A 21,213-nucleotide genomic window follows, 5' to 3' on the forward strand; every position below is an offset into this window, starting at 1 on the left:
ATAATGTGAAAATGTTTATTGTTAAACCTTAATTGGAAGACTATTACAGTAGGAAATTGTCCTACTAATCGTTTATAGACGGTATTAGGTTTTGCCTGACCTACCAGCATCCCTGCCTATCCTATAAAACGCTGTTTTGTTTTATGAAAACTCAATCTAGGCACGTACTGTTTAGAATCTTAAGTTTTTTGACTGGAAAGCACCTTCAAGGTGATCTCTTCAGACCATTCCGTTTGTTACTGACGAGAGGCTGGGTCAGGTGGCTCTGAGCTGATTTTCTTCTCTGGCAATGTGACCCTCGTGGTGCGTCCCCCCACCTAGCGGCCCCCATTCCTGTGCGATTCTCCTCGCGGTGAGACCCAGGGCGCAAAGCCAGGTAGCAGAGGGAGGGGTGGGCTGGAGAGGCCTTCTGCCCTCCTGAGCCAGGGAGTGCTCTGGCCGGACCTGGCTTTTGGACTCCCGGTCCAGAGGGGCCCACGTGCCTCTTCTCGTCCCGTCTGGACCCAGTTTTCTAAGGTCCCCATCTGCCATGGCCTCAGTCATGGGCCCAAGCCACATCCTCGTTCCAGTTGGCCTTGACGGTTCTAGTGTGATACAGTCTCCTGTTAGCACAGAGGCTTCCCCAGTGCAGAAGGCCTAACTCCTCACCTCGCGCCCTTCTGGCAAATGGTGAAATATAGCTCGTTTTGTCAGTTTGCAGCAATTGAGCGAATTGAGGGGGAGAGAAAACTGGTAAAGGGCCCTAGAACCGTCTTTAAATACTCGCCATCATTACTGCCTTCCCCACTGGCAGAGCACACGCGTGCACACACATGCACGCACGCACACCATGCACACTCAGTCTCATCGGTGCTGTCGTTCTCGGTGGGGCTCACCTGACGGAGCCCTCAGCCAGATTCCCGGCTCCAGGCCTCTCCCCTTACTCCTGTGGTCAGGGGCACGAGGCCCATCCTCGGCCCATCCTGGCTCCCTGGCTCACAGGCACTGACCGGCCTCCAGGACTGCGGAGCCGGGGGCCTCACAGAGCAGCCTAGAAAAGTGGGTGCTGGGCCTTTCCAGCCAAACACCGATGGAGGGAGTTTCCATCGGGCTGTGGGAAACTAAAGAAAGTGGAAATGACATCACACGTTCCTTTATGTATGACTTCAGAGGAGAAAATTGCGGAATATTTTAAAATAGCCTTGGGCTGCCCTTTAAGCAGAACCACGGGGTGGTGTGGGGGGTGATGCCAACTGCCCATTAGGGCCCACTCACCCCACCCCTCCCGTTTCAGCGGTGCCTCCCGATGCCTCTCACCCTGGAAACAGGGTCAGAATCCCTCTGCCCTGATGCTGTTTTTGGAAATACAGACCCAGTACCCAGGGTCGGACAGCAGCCAGGTGCTTGCCCTGCCTTCATGGTGAGGTCCAGCTGCGCTCTGCCCCTTGTCTCTGCCTGGTGTCTCGGGGAGCTCGTACTGGCCCAGCCAGGCAATTTCGGTTAATGATTTTCTCCGTTGGGTGTGGGTAGCGGGGCCTCAGGACAGACGCGGGAAAGAGCAGAGCGTGGAGTGCTGAGTCACTTCCTTTGAAGCGGGTCCCCGGGAAGGGTGTCTCCCCAGGCAGCAGGCTCAGAAGGACCCCATGGTTCCCTTTCAGGACTGCAGATCATATCTTAACCTATTCTTAAATCCTGCTTTTAAAAAACTATTTTACTAAGAGCAAAGGGGTCTTAAAATAGAAGGGGCATTTGCTCATGTCCGTGCAAGATATGAGTTAGATTTGCTATTTAAACGTCGCCATGGAATTAAAAACTGCCAGGAGTAGACCAGGCAGCCAGCTGTCCGGAGGCCCATGCGAGTTACACTACAAAAGACCTTAATGCTTCTCAAGTGTCAATCCCAGCATGAGCTGAATGCCCTCTGAAACTTAAAAGTGCCTTATGGGCCCAGGGAGGTGGCTCAGGCCTGTAATCCTAGCACTCTGGAAGGCCGAGGCAGGCAGATTGTTTGAGCTCAGGAGTTCGAGACCAGCCCGAGCAAGAGCGAAACCCCGTCTCTACTAAAAATAGAAAAGAAATTATACAGACAGCTAAAAACATATATATATATATATATATATATATATATATATATATATATATATATATATATATATAAGATTAGCCAGGCATGGTGGTACATGCCTGTAGTCCCAGCTACTCGGGAGGCTGAGGCAGGATTGCTTGAGCCCAGGAGTTTGAGGTTGCTGTGAGCGAGGCTGATGCCACGGCACTCTAGCCCAGGCAACAGAGTGAGACTGTGTCTCAAAAAAAAAAAAAAGTGTGTTATGCACGGGTGTGTATACACAGTCGATCTTACCTGCCTGCATTTTTCACAGGGAGGCGTTTCTAGACAGTTGTACAGGAGGCTGTTTTAATTGGGTTTATTTTCAATTGTTTTGTTTTTTAACTAAATCCTGCAGTTAGCAACTTGTTGGTTGGTAACTTGTCAGTTTAGAAATTAGAAGGTGTGCCAGATAAATAATGCCCAGATTTTTAATAGGTAGAAGTTTCTCGGAACCAGATGAACTTAAGATAGTCCTCGCCTGCTCATCCCAGCACATGGGTGCCGACTTTGACGCTGGAGGCCACCTCGGACTGCCGCCAGCCCAGGGTTTGTTTGCACACGGTCGTCTCCGGCAGAAAACCCAGGGCTCGTGGTTTTCAGCCCAGGATTGATTGTGGAGCCCGTCCATGAAGCTCTGGGTTTGGGGTGCTGCTCTGTGGGACTCCCTCCTTTTGCCACATCTAGTTAGTGTGAAGGACTCTGTTTTTAGAATCTCTGCATAAATGGCGACTGTGCTTTCTCAGGTTTCCAGCACGTTCTTTGGGAGGGGGCGAATCCCACCTGGGTGTGACCGCAGCTGCTGTCACCGACAGGAAGTATCTGTCTGGAGCCTCTGCGGGAGATGGCACCTGTCGGTGCCAGGCCAGGAGTGTTTATATCTCTGTTCCCATGTACGGTGGAAGGACAGCTGATGTCCAAATGAGTCTAAATTCGTGTTAATAGCGTCCTAACAAAAGCATAAAACATACTCTTTTGGGCACAGGTTCGAGAGTTAAGTCACAGTTACTTAGATGAAGGAGAACACACCTTGATGGGATTGGGGTTCTCTTCCGTATCCTGCTTTCCTAACGCGCTGCTCCCCCTCCTGCCGCAGGTGTACCTTCCGGTTTCCCAGCACGGCCATCAAGATCCAGTTCACGTCGCTGTACCACAAGGAGGAGGCTCCGGCCTCCCCGCTCCGGCCGCTGTACCCGCAGATCTCTCCTCTGAAGATCCACATCCCGGAGCCGGATCTCCGGACCCTGGTCAGCCCTGTGCCCTCCCCGACTGGCACCATCAGGTAGGTGCCCCCAGCCCGTCCTCGGGCCACCGGGAGAGGGAGTGAGGCCGGCGTGTCTGGTCCCATGACGTGCTGGGGTCGATGTCTCTGGAAAGTTGCCTGTGCGTGAAAGTTACGAACCGGCATTAAGTGCATCAGGGACCTGACTACTTTCGTAAAATCTCTGGTGAATGCTCTTATAAAGTGAACAATCACTACCTAGTAATCACTTTTCCAGTTTGAAGGTTTATACATTAGCATCTGTTAAAGCATGCACAGGTTTTTTTTCTGTTTTGAGACATTGAAAAGTTTTAAAGTATGTCTGTATACCAGGATTCGGTGAACTTTGTTTTTCTAAGCTTCATTTGTGGAAATTCTTTGTGACATTTTAGAAGCTAATCTAGATTGTGAAGAAAGGAAAGTCCTCAAACTTTCCCTTACTTGAAGGTGAACCCCTGGGGGAAGGTTTCAGGGTGAAAAGCAACCAGTGGCCCCGAGGCGCAGTCACGCATACATCTGGGGACCGCCTGGTCCCTGGCAGCTCCTCATCCTGACACTCGGGATGTGGCCAAGACGCGTGCTTGAGGGTCAAGAGTTAATAAATTTGAAATACTTTGCCGCTTCATCACAGACATTTTCAAATGAAAGTGGCTTTTCCCTCTCACCTCCACGTCCGTGGCCCTGAAGATGCTATAGCTGCGCGGTTGGGTGCTGACGCACCAGCAGTTGCCACTGTCCCTCGTATGCCGAGTCCTAGGATTATTGTGAAAACAGTGTGGACGTCACATGCACCCTGGAAGGGTCTCAGGGCACACCTGCACCGTCTGGGAGGCACACCCTGACCCTGCTGCTCGGGTGGAGCTGCAGCTTTGCTGTCCCCGTGCCCCGCCACACACAGGCACACTGGTGGCCCTTCGCTGTACCTTTAAGGTTAAGTTGTGTATTGTTTCTCTTTGAGCATAACCATGGGGGGTTGGATTCCCGGAGTGCCACAGTCAGTGTTTCACTTAAGCTTTTTGTTTTCCTGCAAACTTTTCATTTTCCTGTAAACTTCAGTTCCGAGTTGGGAATCATTTACATTGGAGTTGCCTGGAGTCGGCTTCCTTTTTTCCAGAGCCAGCAGGGGGGTGGCTTTTTCCCTCCTGGAGAGAAAAGTTCAGGGGCAGCATGTAAGTGGCAAGGCCCAGAGCTCAGGTCTGGAGTCTGAGTTGTGACGCGTGTCTGGCCAGGTGTGTGACTCGGCCAGGTCACTTGAGCGTCACTGGCCCTGTGTTCCCTATCAAGCCAGCACTCTGATTTCATATGATGATAAACAATAACTTACTAGAAACCTAAGTTTATTAATGTGTCTGGTCCTGTGCTTAGCACTGCACATGCAGTATTTTACTTAGTCCTTAACAGCTTTACGAGAGAATGTTCTGGAATGAGATAATGATGATGGTTAACAACTTCGTGAATGCATAAAAAACCACCGAACTGCACATTTTAAATGGATAAATTATATGGTATGTGAATTGTATCTCAATAATGCCATCGAATACCTTATATATGCTGAAGTCTTTCTCCAGCATCACCTGAAAGCAGGTGTCGTGATGGTAGCTGAGACCAGTTCACATCTTGCCAAGAGCTCAGAGGCTGGTTCCCTGCTGTGTCCACAGTGGCAGCGAAGGGCCCTCCATGTCCAGCGAGAGCCAAACCAGGTGCGCGTTCAGGGCCCGTGCGTGGCATGGGGTATTAATAATCAGGTTCTAATCCAGCCAAACAGAAACTGTTTAAGAAAGAAAAATGTTTCGGTTTGTACCTGGATGGCTTAATGAAATAAAAATATTTCCCAGTAATAATCCAAATAAAAATAGTAGCCAGCTGGTCAAGATACTCAGTAAGAGGTTTGCATATTAAAGTAGCTTTTGTTTTAGAAGGGAGGCCGTGGTTTGTAAAGGAGCTAAGAAAAGATATTTTTTACTAAGCAGGTGAAGCTTTTCTGAGAAGTTAGGCTGGTGGTGCAGGGACTGCGGTTTGAGCCGGGGTGGAAGCAGCTCTGGGTTCAGATCTGACCTCTGGGTGCTGGGCTGGGGGCGGCCTGGTTTTCGCCCTCCCACCCCGATTCTTGCTGGGAGAATTATTTGCAGAGAAAGTAGTGACTTTGGGACAGGCTTTCTCACTTTCTGGCCCTCGCTGGTTGTAATAAAAGGATCTGTGTTTACATCCGTTTATCTTAGCGCTGTGGAATTCAATTGAGTGTTTAGAAACCTCAGAGGCCCTTGAGGTTTTGCTTGCCAAGATCCTTTTCAGTCTGAGTTTCTGTCGTAGGGTGGAGCCGAGGTGTTTACAAACACTCCCCGCCTTCCCGGCCGCCCTCCCGGGAGATCGGGCCGTGGAGGGCGGTGTCTGCGAGGTGGCCCGGGCTGTCCCCTCCTGGCTCCGCCCCGCCCCGCCCCTCCCGGGGTCACTTTCCTAATTTGGTGGCCTTTGCCTGGGCGCCGTTGGCGCGATGTGGGCCGGGCTCCAGCTTGGCGCCCGCCCAGCCCGTCCTCCCTCCGGCCGCTGTTACCTGGAGGGGCCCCATAAGGGACCCCCACCCCCTCCCGGTTTTGTTCTGGGCTGTCTTCTCGGTGTTTCCCAGGGTGGGTGGGGCTGTGTGCGGTTGGTTTTCTTCTTTCTTCTTTTTTTTTTTTTTTTTTTTTGGGTTTGTTTTTTTCTGCCCTGAAGTACTCCACCCAGAAGATGAATGAACGGGCTTTGAAATACATTCTGCTATCTTTAGCAGCCTTTTGACCTTTCTCCTTTTTGCAAAGAAGACGAATTTTTAGGAAAGAATGAATTGGTTAATCATTTTCTAGGTTTTACAAAAACAGCCACCGGTCTGAAAAGTGCTCCTCTGAGGTGGAGTTTGGAGGGAACTGCTGAAATTCACGAGAGCAAAGGCACTGCACCGAGAAAGCCTCTCGTTTCTGCTCGCCAGGGCGAGATTTTCAGAGCTGTTTCTTTAAGAAGGCTTTTCTTGATTTCTCCAAATGCCCCAGGAACGGATTTAGGCAGAATGGAGAGATCAAAAATGAAAGTAACTTGTGAAATTCGGCGAAGATTAGCAATGCATTATAGAAAACAAAAATTAAGCAGTTTAATTCAAAATCTAACCCTTTCAATCATGATCTTTACGTATAGTTCTACTTTATTGCCGGATAAAGTTTGGCCCCAACTCAGTTGGTGGCGTTTTGTAATGATAGAGACCTTTTGAGTTTGGGGGTTATTGGATCTGCATTGGAAACACTGTCCTTTTTCTGACACGCTTTGGGTCCTTCCTTTGGGGTGGTTCATCTGTTCAAAGGTTACTGTTGTAGCCTGGCTGGCCTGGAGACCTCAGCATTTGGGGGTGCCCCCTGCACCCACAGGTCGTGCCAGCCCCCAACCCCACCCCACCTTATCCCCCTTCACATCTGAAAGGTCTGGGGAAGTAAAAATTTCTGAGTTCCTTTCATTTATCCATTCTGCCTAAATCTGCTTCTGGGGTGTTTTGGGGCTCTCGAATGTCGAGAGTATTGAGTGAAGCTTGCTGCTGAAACTCCTGCCTCTACTATAGTGTGTTGAGTGTCTGGACATGCCCCAGGGCACAGGGACAGTGTTTCTTAGGTGTGGAATGGGCTTTGGGAGGGCCTCTGTGGGCCTGTCACGCAGGGACAGCCCTGTCACACGGGGACAGCCCTCAGGGCAGCAGGAAGCACCCACTCGGGTCTCAGGTCTAGTCTGAGAAGAGCGAACGTGCAGGTAGCTTGCTGAGTGTTTGTCACTGAGACCGGTTAATTAAAAAAAAAAGAAATCTTCCCAGGATTTTACAGTGTTGAATTTATCTTAAGGGAACACAAACATTTTTTAAGATAGTTCTAAGAAATCTGCCTCCGAAAATTTTCTTTCCTTGTTCTTTTATTTCTTTTTCAGATTATAGAAATACTCAGTGTGCACTACACAAAATTCAAACATTTCAGAAAAAGACAGTCCCCCATTAGGACACACCCCAGAGATAACCCCTTCTCGCTTGCAACCGTGTGCCTCCCAGCGGTGCACTTAGGAGACTCTGCCTTGGTTTTTCGGTTTCAGAACTGACAAATGGACTTCCTATGCAGGAATTAAGGATTTAGCTTCCTCCCCCACCACCCCATCCTCCCAATGAGATTACATCATCATTTTTTGTTTAACTAGTATTAGCATTTTCTCCATTAGAACTGTGCAATAATGTAACGCTTAGCCATTTCCTTCCTTGTACTTTTGGCCTCTTCTCTGTGTGTGGTTAGACTCCATGCAGCTATTGCAGGCATATCCTGCGCTCTTTGCCTGGTGGGCGTTTACAACCGTTGGTTTCACCTTTACTGTGAAGGTCTTCCGCTGGGCCCACTGCCTCCTCCAGCCAGGACCCGGGGCTGGGGCCCCTCTGACCATGGGATCCTCTTCATCCTCCTGGGAATTCTCTCAGGAGGGGGAGGGGGAGAGGGCTCTTTCCTGATTCCTGCGTCTTCCTCTTTCCTGATTTGCCCCTTTGTTTTATTAGAGAACATCTTCTAGTCACTTCCTGGGAAAGTGTACAAGAGAGGTACTTTTCTTAAAAAAAAAAAAAAAAAAAAAAAATCTTCCATGCCTGAAAAGTTGGTGTTACTGGGTAGCAAGTTCAAGGTTGGAAACCTTTTTCCCTCAGAATTCATACTCGCTCTCTGGCCTTGAGTGTTGCTGTTGAGGAGTTTGGTCTCTTCCAATTCCCTGTCCTTCCCAAGAGACTCTCTGGCTTCTGTGTCCCCGGATGAGGTGGCACCTCAGGAGGCTTGGGCAGTCTCTTGTCATCCTTTGGGCATATAGTGGGGCCCTTTCAGTCTGAAGACTCGTTTCCTACAATTCTGGGAAATTATCTCTGTATTTCCATTGCCCCCCTTCCCCCTGTCCTGGGACTGGTTATATCTGGTGGCGTCTGGGGGCCCCTCCTTCCTCCCGTCTGCTGCAGTGTTTGTCTCTCTTTCTGGGAGATTTTCTCCAGTCTCTCCTTCCACCCTTTCTTGAATTTTATTTCTCTTCTCTTTTTTTTAACTTTGAAGAGCGTTTTCTTGCTCTCCCAAGTGCTCCAGTAGTGTCATTGCTCTCTTGTAGGCGCAGGACCTCCTCAGGCACGTCAACCACATTTGCTTGGTTTTGAGGTTTTCGTCCTCTCCCTGGCTTGTGTCGGCTTCCTCTGGTCCCCTTTTCTCTCGTGTCCTGCCCGGTGCAAGCTTTCCTCAGACAACAGGTGTGCCTCGGCCAGCTGTTGTATTTAAGACCGGGGTCTGGAAAGGCCGCTGGGTTCAGCTGGGAGGTGACAGGATTGGGGCAGGGGCTCCTTGGTGGGGCTGGAACAGGACCCCCTGCAGCCACCATCAGTGAGTCCCCCCAGGAGGCTCCAGGCAGCAGCTTTCTCAGTCCCCTGCTGGGGGTGTCAACTTGCACTTGGCTGTGCAGCCCTGGCTCAGCCCCAGGCCCTCCCTGCAGCCCCTCCAGAGCCAGGTCTGTCAGGGTCGGGGAAGGGATCTGGCCTCTTCTTACAGACGGGGTCCCTTTTATTTCGGCAGCGCTGCCCTCCCCGCGCCTGGGTGTCCTGCAGCCTCCACCTGGACTGCAGAGACTGGCCCTGTGGGGAGTGACCAGAGGGTCACCCGGCTCAGGTGGCCTTGGCTGTTCCCAGTCTGAGCACAGAGCTCAGGGGTGTCGGCCGATCCAGAAGGAGCACAGTCGTGTGCCAGGGAGGAGGCGTGCCTCAGGCTCCAGGGACCCCAGTTGGCCACTGCGGTGGCAGCTTTAGGTCTCTTGGCAGATCTGTGTTTCTTAGCTTGAATCTTACCATCCTGCGGCTGAGCGACACGTCGGGCCCACGGGCCATTCTGTTCAGATATCCCTGCACACGCGACGTGGTCGCATTGCCAGGTGTATCTTGGGGGATCCCTGCTGTCTCGGGGCAGCGTGGGGTCATCCTGGCGGGAACACAGCCGGGCAGCTGCCGTGCAGGACCCTCCAGCTTCCCCGCCTGAAACGGAAAAGGGAATTGTTTTTCCATAAAAAAGAGGAGAAATCGGTGACTGGTGGTCTGAACCTCACGCTCCCCTTCAGTCCCACTTCCGGGCTCAGGTCGGGGAGAGCCGTGTCTGCTCTGCGTGACCCTTGCTGTCCTCACCCCGCCCCGAATCCAGACTTTCCTCACCCTGGCAGCTGGGAACTCAGGTCTCGGCCAAGGCCGGGGCCGTCCCTGAGAGTGGGGTTCCCCCGCCTTCTTCTCTCTCCTGTCCCCTCCAGAGATAACTTGTGTATTTATGCCGCCTTTTTAAGAATTTTTCTCAAATTGCTAACGGTCAGGGAGTTTTTCAGTGGAGTGGGACAAAATTCTCAGCAGGAGACACTGAATTCTTGATCCATTTTCCCAGACGGCCTCCGAGGCCCCTCTGTGCAGTCCCCAGGGCAGGAGCCTGGCTTCGCAGCTTAGTCGTCCCATGCCACCGAGGCCTGGGGCCCTCGGAACCGTGCTGCACTCAAGTGTTTTATGGCCCGGAGCTTACACGGCGTCTTGCTTGCTGCCTCCCCCTCAGATGCAGGTTTAACGTCAGGGTGGCCTGGTACCAGGCGCGGCCCCGCGGCTGAAGCCAGCGCGAGAGGATGGCTGAATGGGGCTTATTGAGAAACGAGCCGCTGGGAGGGCCGGAAAGAGCCGTGTGAGCAAATGCACGTTGTCCCTCGGCCAGGCGCCGGAGGAGAGTCTCCCGGCGTCACAGCGCTGCAGCAACTGCCACATCGAGCGCTGCCCCGGCTGCGTCCACACCAGAAGCTGTCGGCACAGACCAGGGCCGGTGCTCTAGAAAGTGGTGACGAGCTTCCCTGGCCTCCTGCCCTGTTTCCGAGCCAGCCTGCACCGAGCCTTGCTTTTATTTCCATTTGAAATCTTTCTGTCGGGAATGACAACCTTTGGGTTTTGCCTCCTGAGGTTTAGACATAAATTTTCTACCATCTTTTACAAAGTGACTGCTCGGAGCAGGAGCGTGGCGGCCTGCCTGGGCTCAGCGTCACCGTTTGCTGTTAGAGCTGGTGGGGGTGGCTGAGCTAATCAGCTGTCCTTAGCCCGTCTCTGGGAAGTCAGGTGTGTTTCCGAGTGACACCTTGGCTTGGTGGTACACAACAAGGTGTGACGTCTGTGGGTGTCAGGACGTGCTGGGTTGGGACAGGGTGCACCCCTGTGCGTCCGTCACTGGCTGCATTGTCCATGGACGCAGCGACAGGCCCGCCACGGCCGCACTCCCACTGAGCACAGCTTTGGGCCGTGTGTGCAAACGGATGCCTTTGCAAAACTTGACCTTTGAGTGTGTGTACTGTTGTAGTAAAATCCTTTCTCTCCCACTCCCACCTGCCTTTATAAGCTTGGGTGTCGCATTTTGGGTTCAGAACGAAATTCAGAAAAAGCCTCTTTTGTCATTGTCTCCTCGCTCTACGGGCGGGCTGTCCGTGGTTGTTGATCAAAGCCCTCCATGTGCAGAACCTGCCTGTCTCTACCACACTTCGGAATCTGGGGGGAAGAGAGCAGGAATTCTCAGTTGCAGTCTTTAAAATTCTGTCTGGCTGACAGGGAGTCATTACCGAAAGGGGATAATGACCCAGAGTTGAATTTACCGTGAATATGGTCACCATGTGTTTCTCAGCGGCTGTTTTGCTTTCCCATCCCTTGCTCCATCCACAAAGGAGACGAGTCAGGAGCCGGGGCCGCCACCCGGGGCTATGGGGCGCAGGAAGGGGATTTGGGAAGGCAGCAGGTGGGCTCGCATGTGGAGGTCGGGAGGAATCTTGCTGGTGGGACAGTTGGGGGAGGGCGTTCCGGGCAAAGGAAATGGCACCAAGACCAGGAAGAAGCAGGAACACAAGGCAGGTTTCAGAGCTGACCTTCCAGATGGTTCTGGGTGGGGGTGCGGCAGCCTGGGAGGCAGGGGATTGAGGGGCATCCAGGAGCGTCACAGGGGCTGGGGCTACCAGTGGGGCCACAGTGCAGGCCAGCTGGGGTCCCTCCCGGGACTGCGAGGAGGGCGGGTGCCCACGTGGGGGGGACAGCCACAGGTCCCCCTTCTGGCTGGGGTCCCTGCGCCTACTCTTGGAGTTTGCCTTGGTTTTCTTTATTTTGAATAAAAATCATTTACAGTTTGATAACCGAAGCCTGTGTTAGTTAGTTTGAGGAAACAGGGCAGAGTGTATCGATCAGTGCAACAGACGCAGCCGACGTCCGCAGAGCTATCGGGCAGCAGGACAGCGATGCTGCCGGGAGGGACAGAGGGATGGGAACGGGAGCCCCCTGTCCTGGGGAGCCCTCCCACCGCAGCCCCTGTGCTGCGGTCACTGCAGCCCAGGACACGGGACGCTGGACCATGGAACACCAGGGTTGGCTCGGGACAAACCCACAGGTGCCTCCTCCCTGCGGGTGGTGTCTCCAGGAGGGACTCGGCGCTGGCGGCTCCACCTGCCGCCCCTGCTTGGTGCATGGGTGCACGGCGCCCCCGTCGGGCATCTGCCGCCTCTGCGGGTGTGACTGCGGGCGTCGTCCCGCAGCCTTTTCTCATGGCGCCATCTTGTGGACATCTGTGCACTAGCAGGCAGCCTGCAGTGACTGTCTGGAGTCCTAAGTGCACGGTGTCACATGGAGGTCTCCGTGGAAACGAGATGCAGCCCAGCGTCATCGGGTCCTGCAGGGCTGCCCCATCGGGCACTGCCTCAGGCCCTGCACTCTGGCGGGACGGGGGCCACAGCGCTCTCAGCGCCCCCAGAGCAGAAGTTACAGCTGGCATGAAACGGATTTGCCATCTCCAGAGTCTTGTCTTTGACCCTGCGTAACTTTAAAACTCTTGTCCTCTGGTTGCACTTTCTCCGTCCTTTCTACGGGGGTCTGCAGTGTCAGGAAAACCTTCACCCTTGGGAGGTGTTGTGAGTTTTCTCTCCCCCTGCCGTCACCTGGGTAGGCAGGTCCTGCGTCCTACAGAGCCCTCCTTTCAGGATCGTGAACTCACAGTGTGTCCTTCTCTCCTCAGCGTCCCCAACTCATGCCCGGCTAGTCCGCGCGGCGCCGGGTCCTCGGGTTACCGCTTCGTCCAGAACGTGACCTCGGACCTGCAGCTGGCAGCAGAGTTCGCAGCGAAGGCCGCCTCGGAGCAGCAGGCAGACGCGTCCGGAGGGGACAGCCCCAAGGTCTGAGCCTTCCCCAGCTCCTCTGACGCACATGGTAATCGAGAGTGGCCGTGGGGAGTTGGTGACACAGATGGCGTGCCCAGGGAGCACGGCTGCGAGGGTCAGTCCTCACAGCCCTCGAGAACAGTGGCTGCGGTCGGCCAGTAGAGCTGTTGCCCTTTCGTCCTCTGCCCGCGTGATTCCCGCCGGCCACTTGCTGGGGACTCGCGTGTTCCCGTCCTCGAGGCCTGGCCACACCACTCCCCGCCATCTTCTCCTTCTTCCTCTGTGACTGACAGACGGCCTCAGAGCTCTCATTCCAGACTTTGAGAGGAATGACACTTTTTTTCCTTATAACGTGTGTCTTAGTTCATTTACATCTGATAACTGTTCTAAAATCACTGTGTTGAGGTGAGACATTTGAATTTCAGAACTAAATTATGACGGAAACCTAATTTTTCCTTCCCATGAGGCAAGAACGGCTATTCCTAGTTCAACCCAAGCACAGTAATGAAACGGTTGGAGGTCACTGGGATTGATTGAATCTCGACACGCGTGTCCTTGTCGGAAGGTCCTTCTCTGTCGGCAGGTGACGCGTGGGTAGACCGGACCCCGAGGCGCCCCTGCGTTAACCCTGTGCCCTCCGCTGCCCGCAGGACGAGTCGAAGCCGCCGTACTCGTACGCGCAGCTCATCGTGCAGGCCATCTCCTCGGCCCAGGACCGGCAGTTAACACTAAGCGGCATCTACGCCCACATCACCAAACATTACCCCTACTACCGGACGGCCGACAAAGGCTGGCAGGTGAGGGCCGAGTCCCGAGACACCCTTAGGACAAGGAGCCGCAACAGGCCCGTCACTTCATTGAAAGTGACCAGAGAAGACCCACAGGGAGGTTTTCACAGGTGACACATGGGACACCCAACGTGCGTTAGAGCCGTGGTGCCGTGGAGTCTAAAATAGTCTTTTTTATCCATTTCCCTCCTTCTTACGCCCAGAACTGTGAAGATGGGTAAATACCTTGTTCCATGTCATGCTTGCTGTGCTGAGTTGGAGACGTGGCCATATACGTCATGCAAATACGAGGCCATGCGTCTAGGTTGCGTATATTTTATGTTTCTGTGGGGTCATGAGCCCTGTGCTACACCAGCCACCACTGACTCGTGTCGCACTTGTTTCTCCAAAGTCACCGTCTCCCATTCATGGGTTTATTCCGCTCGAGCTCTGAGCTCTGCGCTCTGTAAGACCCAGTCTTGTCCGTGTGCCGGTCATACTCCTAGAACACGGTTTGTCTTTCTGTCTCACTTTTTCTGTGAAGAAGGGTAATGACACTGTGCTGAATTTGGTAGGACACAACCACCCCTGTGCTCTGTACTTTCTGGGACAGCACAGAGACCCTCGGCCGCGTGACAGCCTGTCCCGGCCATTCTGGTCCTGCGTCCGTTGCATTGAGATTTGGGGTGGGCTTGGGTGGGCTTTGTTTTCTGACTTGCTGGTAACCAGGGACCATCTCTGCTTCCCTGCAGAATTCTATCCGACACAACCTCTCTTTGAACCGCTACTTTATTAAAGTCCCACGTTCCCAGGAGGAGCCTGGGAAGGGGTCGTTTTGGCGAATAGACCCTGCCTCAGAAGCTAAACTCGTGGAACAGGCATTCCGGAAGCGGAGGCAGAGAGGCGTCTCCTGCTTCCGCACCCCCTTTGGGCCTCTGTCCTCAAGGTAAGCCTGGCCGTGCTGCTGTCCTCGCTGTTAGGAGAGCTGGGCGTCCCTGGCTGTCGAGGTTGGCAGGGCAGCAGCCCCCTGTGTCCCAGATTCCGTGTCCTCGGAGGCAACAAATCATGGATCAAAAATGCTCAGGGGAAAAAAGCCAATAAAAAATAACAATACAAAATAATATAAGTAAAAACAACCACCGACGTAGCATTTACATCGTATTAGGTGTTCTAAGTAATCTACAGGTGACTTAAGGTATACGGGAGGATGCTTGCAGGTTATAGGCAAATCCTACAGCATTTTACATCAGGGACTTGAGTATCGGGAAACGGTGGCATCCTCGGGAGTCCTGGAACCCATTCCCCACGGATCCTGAGGGACGACTGTATTATTTTGGGCACTTAAAAACTCCACCTTTTTCTTTTTGAGAGAGAAAGAGAATATCTCAGGACCGATGAACTTCCATAACACTAAAGTTAACAAATAAACCGCTGCCTGCTTCTCTGACATTTTGCTTCGTAGAAGCTGAAGTGTGTGTAGCAACGGGAAGGGTATCCACAGGGGGATTCTGGGAAAGGTTGCGTAAGCGTCTGCAGGTTCGTTTCGGGCATCGTGACTCCCCGGTCAGTCGGCCATATTGGTAACGTAAGAATTCAAGAAAATGTTCATCCTTTGGAGTGTGTTTCACCTGAACTGAGATTTTCTAAAACACCACATTGCTTAAATAGGAATGCGAAGAGAAATGTTATCAAACTGTTGGCCTGCTAGGGTGTTGTAAGGAGTACCACAAACCGAGCGGCTTAAGCGACAAGTGATTACTGTCGCACAGGGCTGGAAGCTGGAAGTCCAAGGTCAGGGCGTTGGCAGAGTTAGTTCCTGCTGAGGTCTGTGACAGCGTCTGTTCCAGGCCTATCCCGGAGCTTCCAGTGGTCGCTGACGGTCTTTGGGGTTCCTTGGCTTGTAGACGTGTCACCCTACCTGGGCCTTCATCTTCACGTTGCACTTTCCTTGCGTGTGTCTGTTCCCAGGGCCCCTTGCATGAGGGCACCCGTCGTACGGGACCAGGGCCCACCCTGCTGACCTCACTTTAACCAGATCACCCTGTAAAGACCCTGTCTCCAAGTAAGGTCTCACTCTGAGGTCCTGGGGGTCGGGACTCCAACATGTCTTCTTTGGGGGACACGGTTCGACCTGTAACAACCACACATGTGATTTTTTACTGTCAGTCAAGGGACAGTTACCGGGGCTTGCTCTGTGTGCCCTGCGTGTCCAGGAAATCCTGTAAGGAGTCTCTGTAAGGAGCGTGGGGTCCCATGTTCAGGAAGGTCGCCCTGGGGTTGGGGAAGCAGATTGTGCCAAGTAGAGTTTGCAGGATGAAGGGAGATCTCTCAGACCAGGAGGATGGTGCAGCGAGAGCTTTGGTGTCGACGAGGAGGGGCTGGCCTGACTTCAGGACTGGGTGTCAGGCGAGAGGGAGGTCGGAGGAAGGGGGGATTGCAGAGGACCGCGAAAGGGCTCTTGGGTGAGAACTAGGACCATGAGGACTCAAGGCTGCAGAGTGGCCCGGTCACCCCTGGTTTGGGAATGAGTCACATGAGTGTTGGGATAAGCCGACGAGGCCTCGCGGTCACTGGATGAAGAACAGATGAGGGGTCTGGCCAGACCAAGGGCAGCCCTAGCACCGCCACACACAGTGGACGTGGCACCATCCCAGTGACTGAGGGCCTTTGTAACAAGGATTATGAATGTGACATTAGGACTGGTTCTTCTCCAAACTGCACCTGACCGGTCCCAGCTTCCTACCTCTCAGGGCCTGTGCTGCACAAACCTGCCTGGCGTGTCCCTGCCCTTCTTCCCAGAGAAAAAAGCGGATTCTGTTTCCAGGGCTGAGTCTCAGCGGTGGGACAGCCGCGCCCACCGGGCACTCGCTGGCGGCGGCTGGTGGGAACGCTTCATTTTAGAACCCGGGGAACTGGTGATGAGGGAAGCGGTGTCCCAGGTTACTGTTGATGCAGGATAAGCAGTGGGGTCCTGGAGCTTGTGTTGCTCTGTCACTGTAGTTTTCCCAGCGGAAAGCCGTGCCCGTCACACACAAGCTGTGTTTTCTGACAGAGGAGGCTGAGCCACTATTGCAGAAGACTCGCTGGTACCTTTCAGGAGATGGACACTGTAGACTGTGGCATTCGAGGGGGGGGCCGCAGTAACGCCCACCCCTCCTACTGAGTGGAGCCGCCCCCGCCACCTCCCCCGAGTGGGGCTTTAACTGCTGGCCTCATGTTGCCGGGGGACGTCGTCACTGCCCAGGGCATTACTGTTGGACACACCTTGGGAGGGTGGAACCCAGCCCCGGGGCACGTGGCAGAGGATGTGGGGTGACGTGGAGATGTGTGATGTCTGTTTAATGTCCTTCCATCCCCTGCACACCGACTCACTGCCGTGGTCCTTTCTGTTTCTTTTGTTCCTTTTCAGGAGCGCCCCGGCCTCGCCCACGCACCCTGGGCTGATGTCCCCTCGCTCGAGTGGCCTGCAGACCCCAGAGTGCCTGTCTCGGGAGGGCTCCCCGATCCCACACGACTCTGACTTGGGGTCAAAGTTAACTGCTGTTCCAGAGTATCGGTATTCCCAAAGTGCGCCCGGTAAAGCATGGTTTTGTCCTTTCGCTGACTGTGACAGAACTGGGGACAGCCTGGGGCGAGGCTGGGTGGGCACGAGGAGTCACCGCTCTCTCTCTGTCCCTCGTCCAGGCTCCCCTGTCAGTGCCCAGCCGGTGATCATGGCTGTGCCTCCCCGCCCGTCCAGTTTGGTGGCCAAGCCCGTGGCCTACATGCCAGCCTCCATCGTGACGTCACAGCAACCCGCAGGCCACGCGATCCATGTTGTGCAGCAGGCCCCCACCGTCACCATGGTCAGGGTGGTCACCACCTCCGCCAGCTCCGCCAATGGGTACATCCTGGCCAGCCAGGGCTCGGCAGGGGGCTCCCACGACGCCGCGGGCACAGCCGTGCTGGACCTGGGCGGTGAAGCCAGAGGTAACACGGGTGTAGCTGGGTGGCGTTTGCGGGAGCTCAGTGCGCTGTCCTGTCCTCCGGGACATGGCAGCCTGCGCCTGGGCCTGGGGGCTCATGGAGGATGGTTCTCAGGTGGCTCTCCGGCCCCTGCCCAGCCTGCCTGCCTTTTTAAATCAGCATTAATTGCCCTCACTTGCATCTTCCTTTGTTGCACGGGGCCTTGCAATGCACATAGCTGTTTTCTGGAATTTTTTTTCCCCTTAAGGTGACATTGAAATAAGTTGTGAGGTCCTGCCTACAGTTGGCATTTGACATTTCTCACGGGAGAAAGAATAAGCCTGTCAACGACTGCTTGGAGCGGGCATCTTCAGGAGTAACTTAATGGGAAGAGCGGGCGCGGGGTCTCCTCCCAGGGATTGTTATTACAATTGTTGACTTAATCTCGGCGGTAATTTTTATTTCCGTCATAACGAAAATTGCATTTGGTGAAGGAAGACTAAGCTTTGGGTCCGAAGCAGGTTTCACTCCAGACAGTGCGTTCTCTTTCTCAGGTTGCATTTGGTTGGTTCAAGTTAAGGTACTTAAAATATTTTTCTAAGTGCCGCTAATAGTTTTATTTGGAAATATAGTTCAACTGTGGGATTTTTGTTTTGAGAACCCAAGTTTTTCCCAATGCCACCTCCACTTCCCCCGTTGGCGGACTTACTGCCGCAGCGTCAGTGAAAACCTATCGCCTTGTTGGCCGAGCGTGTCCTGACTCGGTTCCCGTCCGCAGGCTTGGAGGAGAAACCCACCATCGCGTTTGCCACGATCCCCGCGGCCAGCGGAGTGATCCAGACGGTGGCCAGCCAGGTGGCCCCGGGAGTCCCGGGACACACGGTCGCCATCCTGCAGCCGGCCGCGCCAATGGCCATCGGGCAGCACCACCTCCCCGTGCGGGCCGTCACGCAGAACGGGAAGCACGCCATGCCCACCAGCAGCGTGGCCGGCAGCGCCTACGGTGAGGCCCGCTCGGGCTCCAGACCTCGGCCTGAGCTCTGTGGCTCGGCACTGGTCAGGGCAGCGAGGGCTTTTCCATGTCCCCCCGTCGTCCGATCAGTGCAGTCGATTTACTGAGCACCTGCTACGCTCCAGGCACTGCGATCAGGCTACGAAAGGGCAGGGGAGGGAAAAGCCAGGTCTCCACCCTGTCTAGTGTGCAGGCTCCACCGGGGTGAGGCAGGAGGTCAAAGGAGGAAGTAAGAGGGCCAGGGTGGGTGGGCTTAGGCTCCAGCGGGTGGTCCGGGGCAGGCACACCTGTGTCAGGGAGGTGAGGGGCAGCTGTCAGGTGCCCAGTGGGCTCCAGACAGATGCCGCAGCTTGGGGGGCCAGGAGGTGGGGGCCACCAGGCAGGTTAGACAAGTGAGGCCAGAGGCCTTGGCATTGCTGCACAGAGAGGGCACCGGGCTGGCGGGTGTGGGCCTGTCCCCAGACTCCCCAAGTAAACCTCTTCTTCCTCCACTCAGCCCTCACCAGCCCCCTGCAGCTCCTGGCGGCCCAGGCGAGTTCGTCCACGCCAGTGGTGGTCACCCGGGTGTGCGAGGTGGGGCCCGAGGAGCCAGCAGCAGCCGGCGCGGCAGTGGCCACCGCCACACCAGCCACCACCTCTGCCACCACCACCGCCACCTCGGCCTCTTCCACCGGGGAGCCCGAGGTCAAGAGGTCCCGGGTGGAGGAGCCCAGTGGGACTGGAACCACGCAGGCTGGGGTCATCACAGCCGCCGGCCCCCAGGGGCCAAGCCCTGGGGAGTGACGTCACCTGCTCCGGGTGGAGTGGGACTCACCCAGCAGCGCCCCCGGAGCTGGGCCTGGCAGTGCAGGCAGCCGCGCCCACGGACGCAGGAGAACAGCGGCCTGTGGCGCCCAGCGGGCAGGTGGCTCGGCAGGGGCCCCCGGACACACCTAGCCCTTTCCATTTTATCTCCTGTCGTCCCGTGGTTCAAAACAAAACACATAAACGAGTTCAGACAACTGATTGTATGATTCTGGGAATTCTTTGTTTTTGCTCCTCCCTCAGCACCCCCTCCTGTCCCCAGGCCTCTCCGTCAGGGTGCAGGGACAAGGCTGTAGCTCAACATCCCAAGGAAGGTGTCAGACAGTCCCCCGAGAGCAAGCGGCCAGCACGGCAGCGGCACGGTACACGCCAGCCTCCCCGGGAAGATGTGACGAGGTGACAGGCCAGAGCGGCAGGGGCTAACCTCCTGTTTCCTGCTGTTTTTTCCCCGCTCCTGACGTAGAAAGTATCGGCATTAACTTGGAGGGGTCCCGGTTTGGCTTTGGACTGCAAATATTTCTTTTGTTTAAACATGGAATTCATGCTGAATCATAAATCTGAGACAAACACAAAAAAGAGAATATATTTGAGGTTTTCATCTTCAGCTGTGGGTCTGGGGTTCTTACCGGCATTAGTCCCCTCGAAGAGTCAACCTGCCGCTCTGTCTGTCAACTGCAAGCGAGATCCACGGCTTCCTGCCTGGTGTCTGAGGGAGAAAGGTCCTTGGACAAAAGGTCCGTCCAGAGCCCACGGGCCACAGCGTCCAGCACCGGCCACGGCTGGGTCACCTGCCCCAGCACTGGAGGTGGGAGGAGCTTCCCGTGTTCTACGGTGGCTTTGTCGTCCTGTGGCTGATGAGTACAGCAGGCCCCACCTGTGCCGAGCGCAGTCTGCGCGTGCTGCTTGTCACCAGATCTATCTGCTGTTTTAAATTGGAGCCATCTCTTCTGCCTGAAGTGCGGGGGCTGTGGTCAGCCGGCAGAAAGGAGGCCCCTCCGCGCACAGCTGGTACACACTGTGCCCCCCACGCTCTGCCGCTGCCGCCTCACGTGGCTCAGTCTGCAGCACGGTGAGAACCAAAGGATGGGCGGTGCCGCTCGGTCTCCTGGCTCCTGGGTCCGTCGGGAAGTAGCCCTGCCCCTGCAGACAGCCGGTGGCACCTCGAGCCACGTCCTGCGAGCAGAGCCAGACGGTGCGGGGATGAGAGTGGAGTCCGGCAGCTTCTCTTGGAGAATGTTTTCAGGAACGCCAAGGGCATCTATGTGAAGATCGACTTTAAATTTTGCTCTAGTGTTGGTTCTCCTGGTAGCGACGACAAATAGAAACAACGGACACGTTCAACACGGAGCTCCATGAGTCTCTGAGCAGTGACCATTGTCAGCAGTGGCCTGTCCTCGGCACTGCAGCCTCCGCCCTGGCCCCGTGGAAAACCACAGAGAGACCCAGTTCCCTGGAGAGCGTCTGAGGGAACAGCAGGTGGCCCCCAGGAACCGGGACCTGGCTGCGCACGGCCACCCTAGAGTGAGGGGGACACACCTTTCAAAATGGCCACCGGTGTGACCCAGCCACAGCCACCCAGGGCCACTGTCCCCGGACAAGCACAGAACATCTGCTGGCTCCCTCCTTTCTGCCGTGGTGGGAAAATCCCTGTCCTGTTGTTTTTTAAGGCCCCCAAACCAGTTGTTTATATGGCACTAAACTTTAAATGGAAATAAGCTCTGTTTTGAAGCCTGTGTTGCCTTGGGTGAGGTCTGGAGAACTGGGGCGGGATGGGGACAGCTGGCCATGTCCTCGGGTGTGGTCCCCGCTGTGGGGGGCGAGAGATGATGCTCTGTTCCACTCGCGGTGGCTGGTGTGGCGTGTGGCTGGTGTGGCGTGTGCCTGGTGTGTGCGCGGGTGGGGCTGAGCCAGCGGGTGGGTGGGGGGTGGCCGCAGCCCCCTGCGCAGGCGCCGCTTGCCGGGCAAGAGCCCTCCAGGGAGGGTGTGTCACGGGGACTTGAGGGCCACCCGCTGCTGCTTCCTCTCTGTAGCGCCTGTCACCCTCAGAGGAGAACTGTATTTGCTTTTGGACTGTGACAGCTGCCGCAGGTTTGTCTCCTTGTGAAAGCTGACGTTGTCTGCAGAGCGCGCCCCA

The 21,213-nt window shown here is 55.0% G+C and overlaps 1 protein-coding gene across 1 annotated transcript in view; it reads left to right on the forward strand.

Moving 5' to 3' along the window:
* The window catches only part of FOXK1 (forkhead box K1), a 60,312-nt gene extending 39,518 nt beyond the window's left edge, over positions 1 to 20,794 (forward strand). Inside the window, exons 2-9 of the mRNA XM_045541238.1 lie at positions 3,180 to 3,365; positions 12,410 to 12,566; positions 13,202 to 13,348; positions 14,071 to 14,264; positions 16,728 to 16,894; positions 17,003 to 17,287; positions 18,042 to 18,266; positions 18,772 to 20,794. Coding sequence (XP_045397194.1) covers positions 3,180 to 3,365; positions 12,410 to 12,566; positions 13,202 to 13,348; positions 14,071 to 14,264; positions 16,728 to 16,894; positions 17,003 to 17,287; positions 18,042 to 18,266; positions 18,772 to 19,058 — 1,648 coding nt within the window. The 3' untranslated portion in view covers positions 19,059 to 20,794. The remainder of the gene's footprint in view (positions 1 to 3,179; positions 3,366 to 12,409; positions 12,567 to 13,201; positions 13,349 to 14,070; positions 14,265 to 16,727; positions 16,895 to 17,002; positions 17,288 to 18,041; positions 18,267 to 18,771) is intronic.
* Positions 20,795 to 21,213: the final 419 nt, after the last annotated feature.

Source organism: Lemur catta, chromosome 2 (genome assembly GCF_020740605.2).
Source record: "Lemur catta isolate mLemCat1 chromosome 2, mLemCat1.pri, whole genome shotgun sequence".
Classification (NCBI taxonomy): domain Eukaryota; kingdom Metazoa; phylum Chordata; class Mammalia; order Primates; family Lemuridae; genus Lemur; species Lemur catta.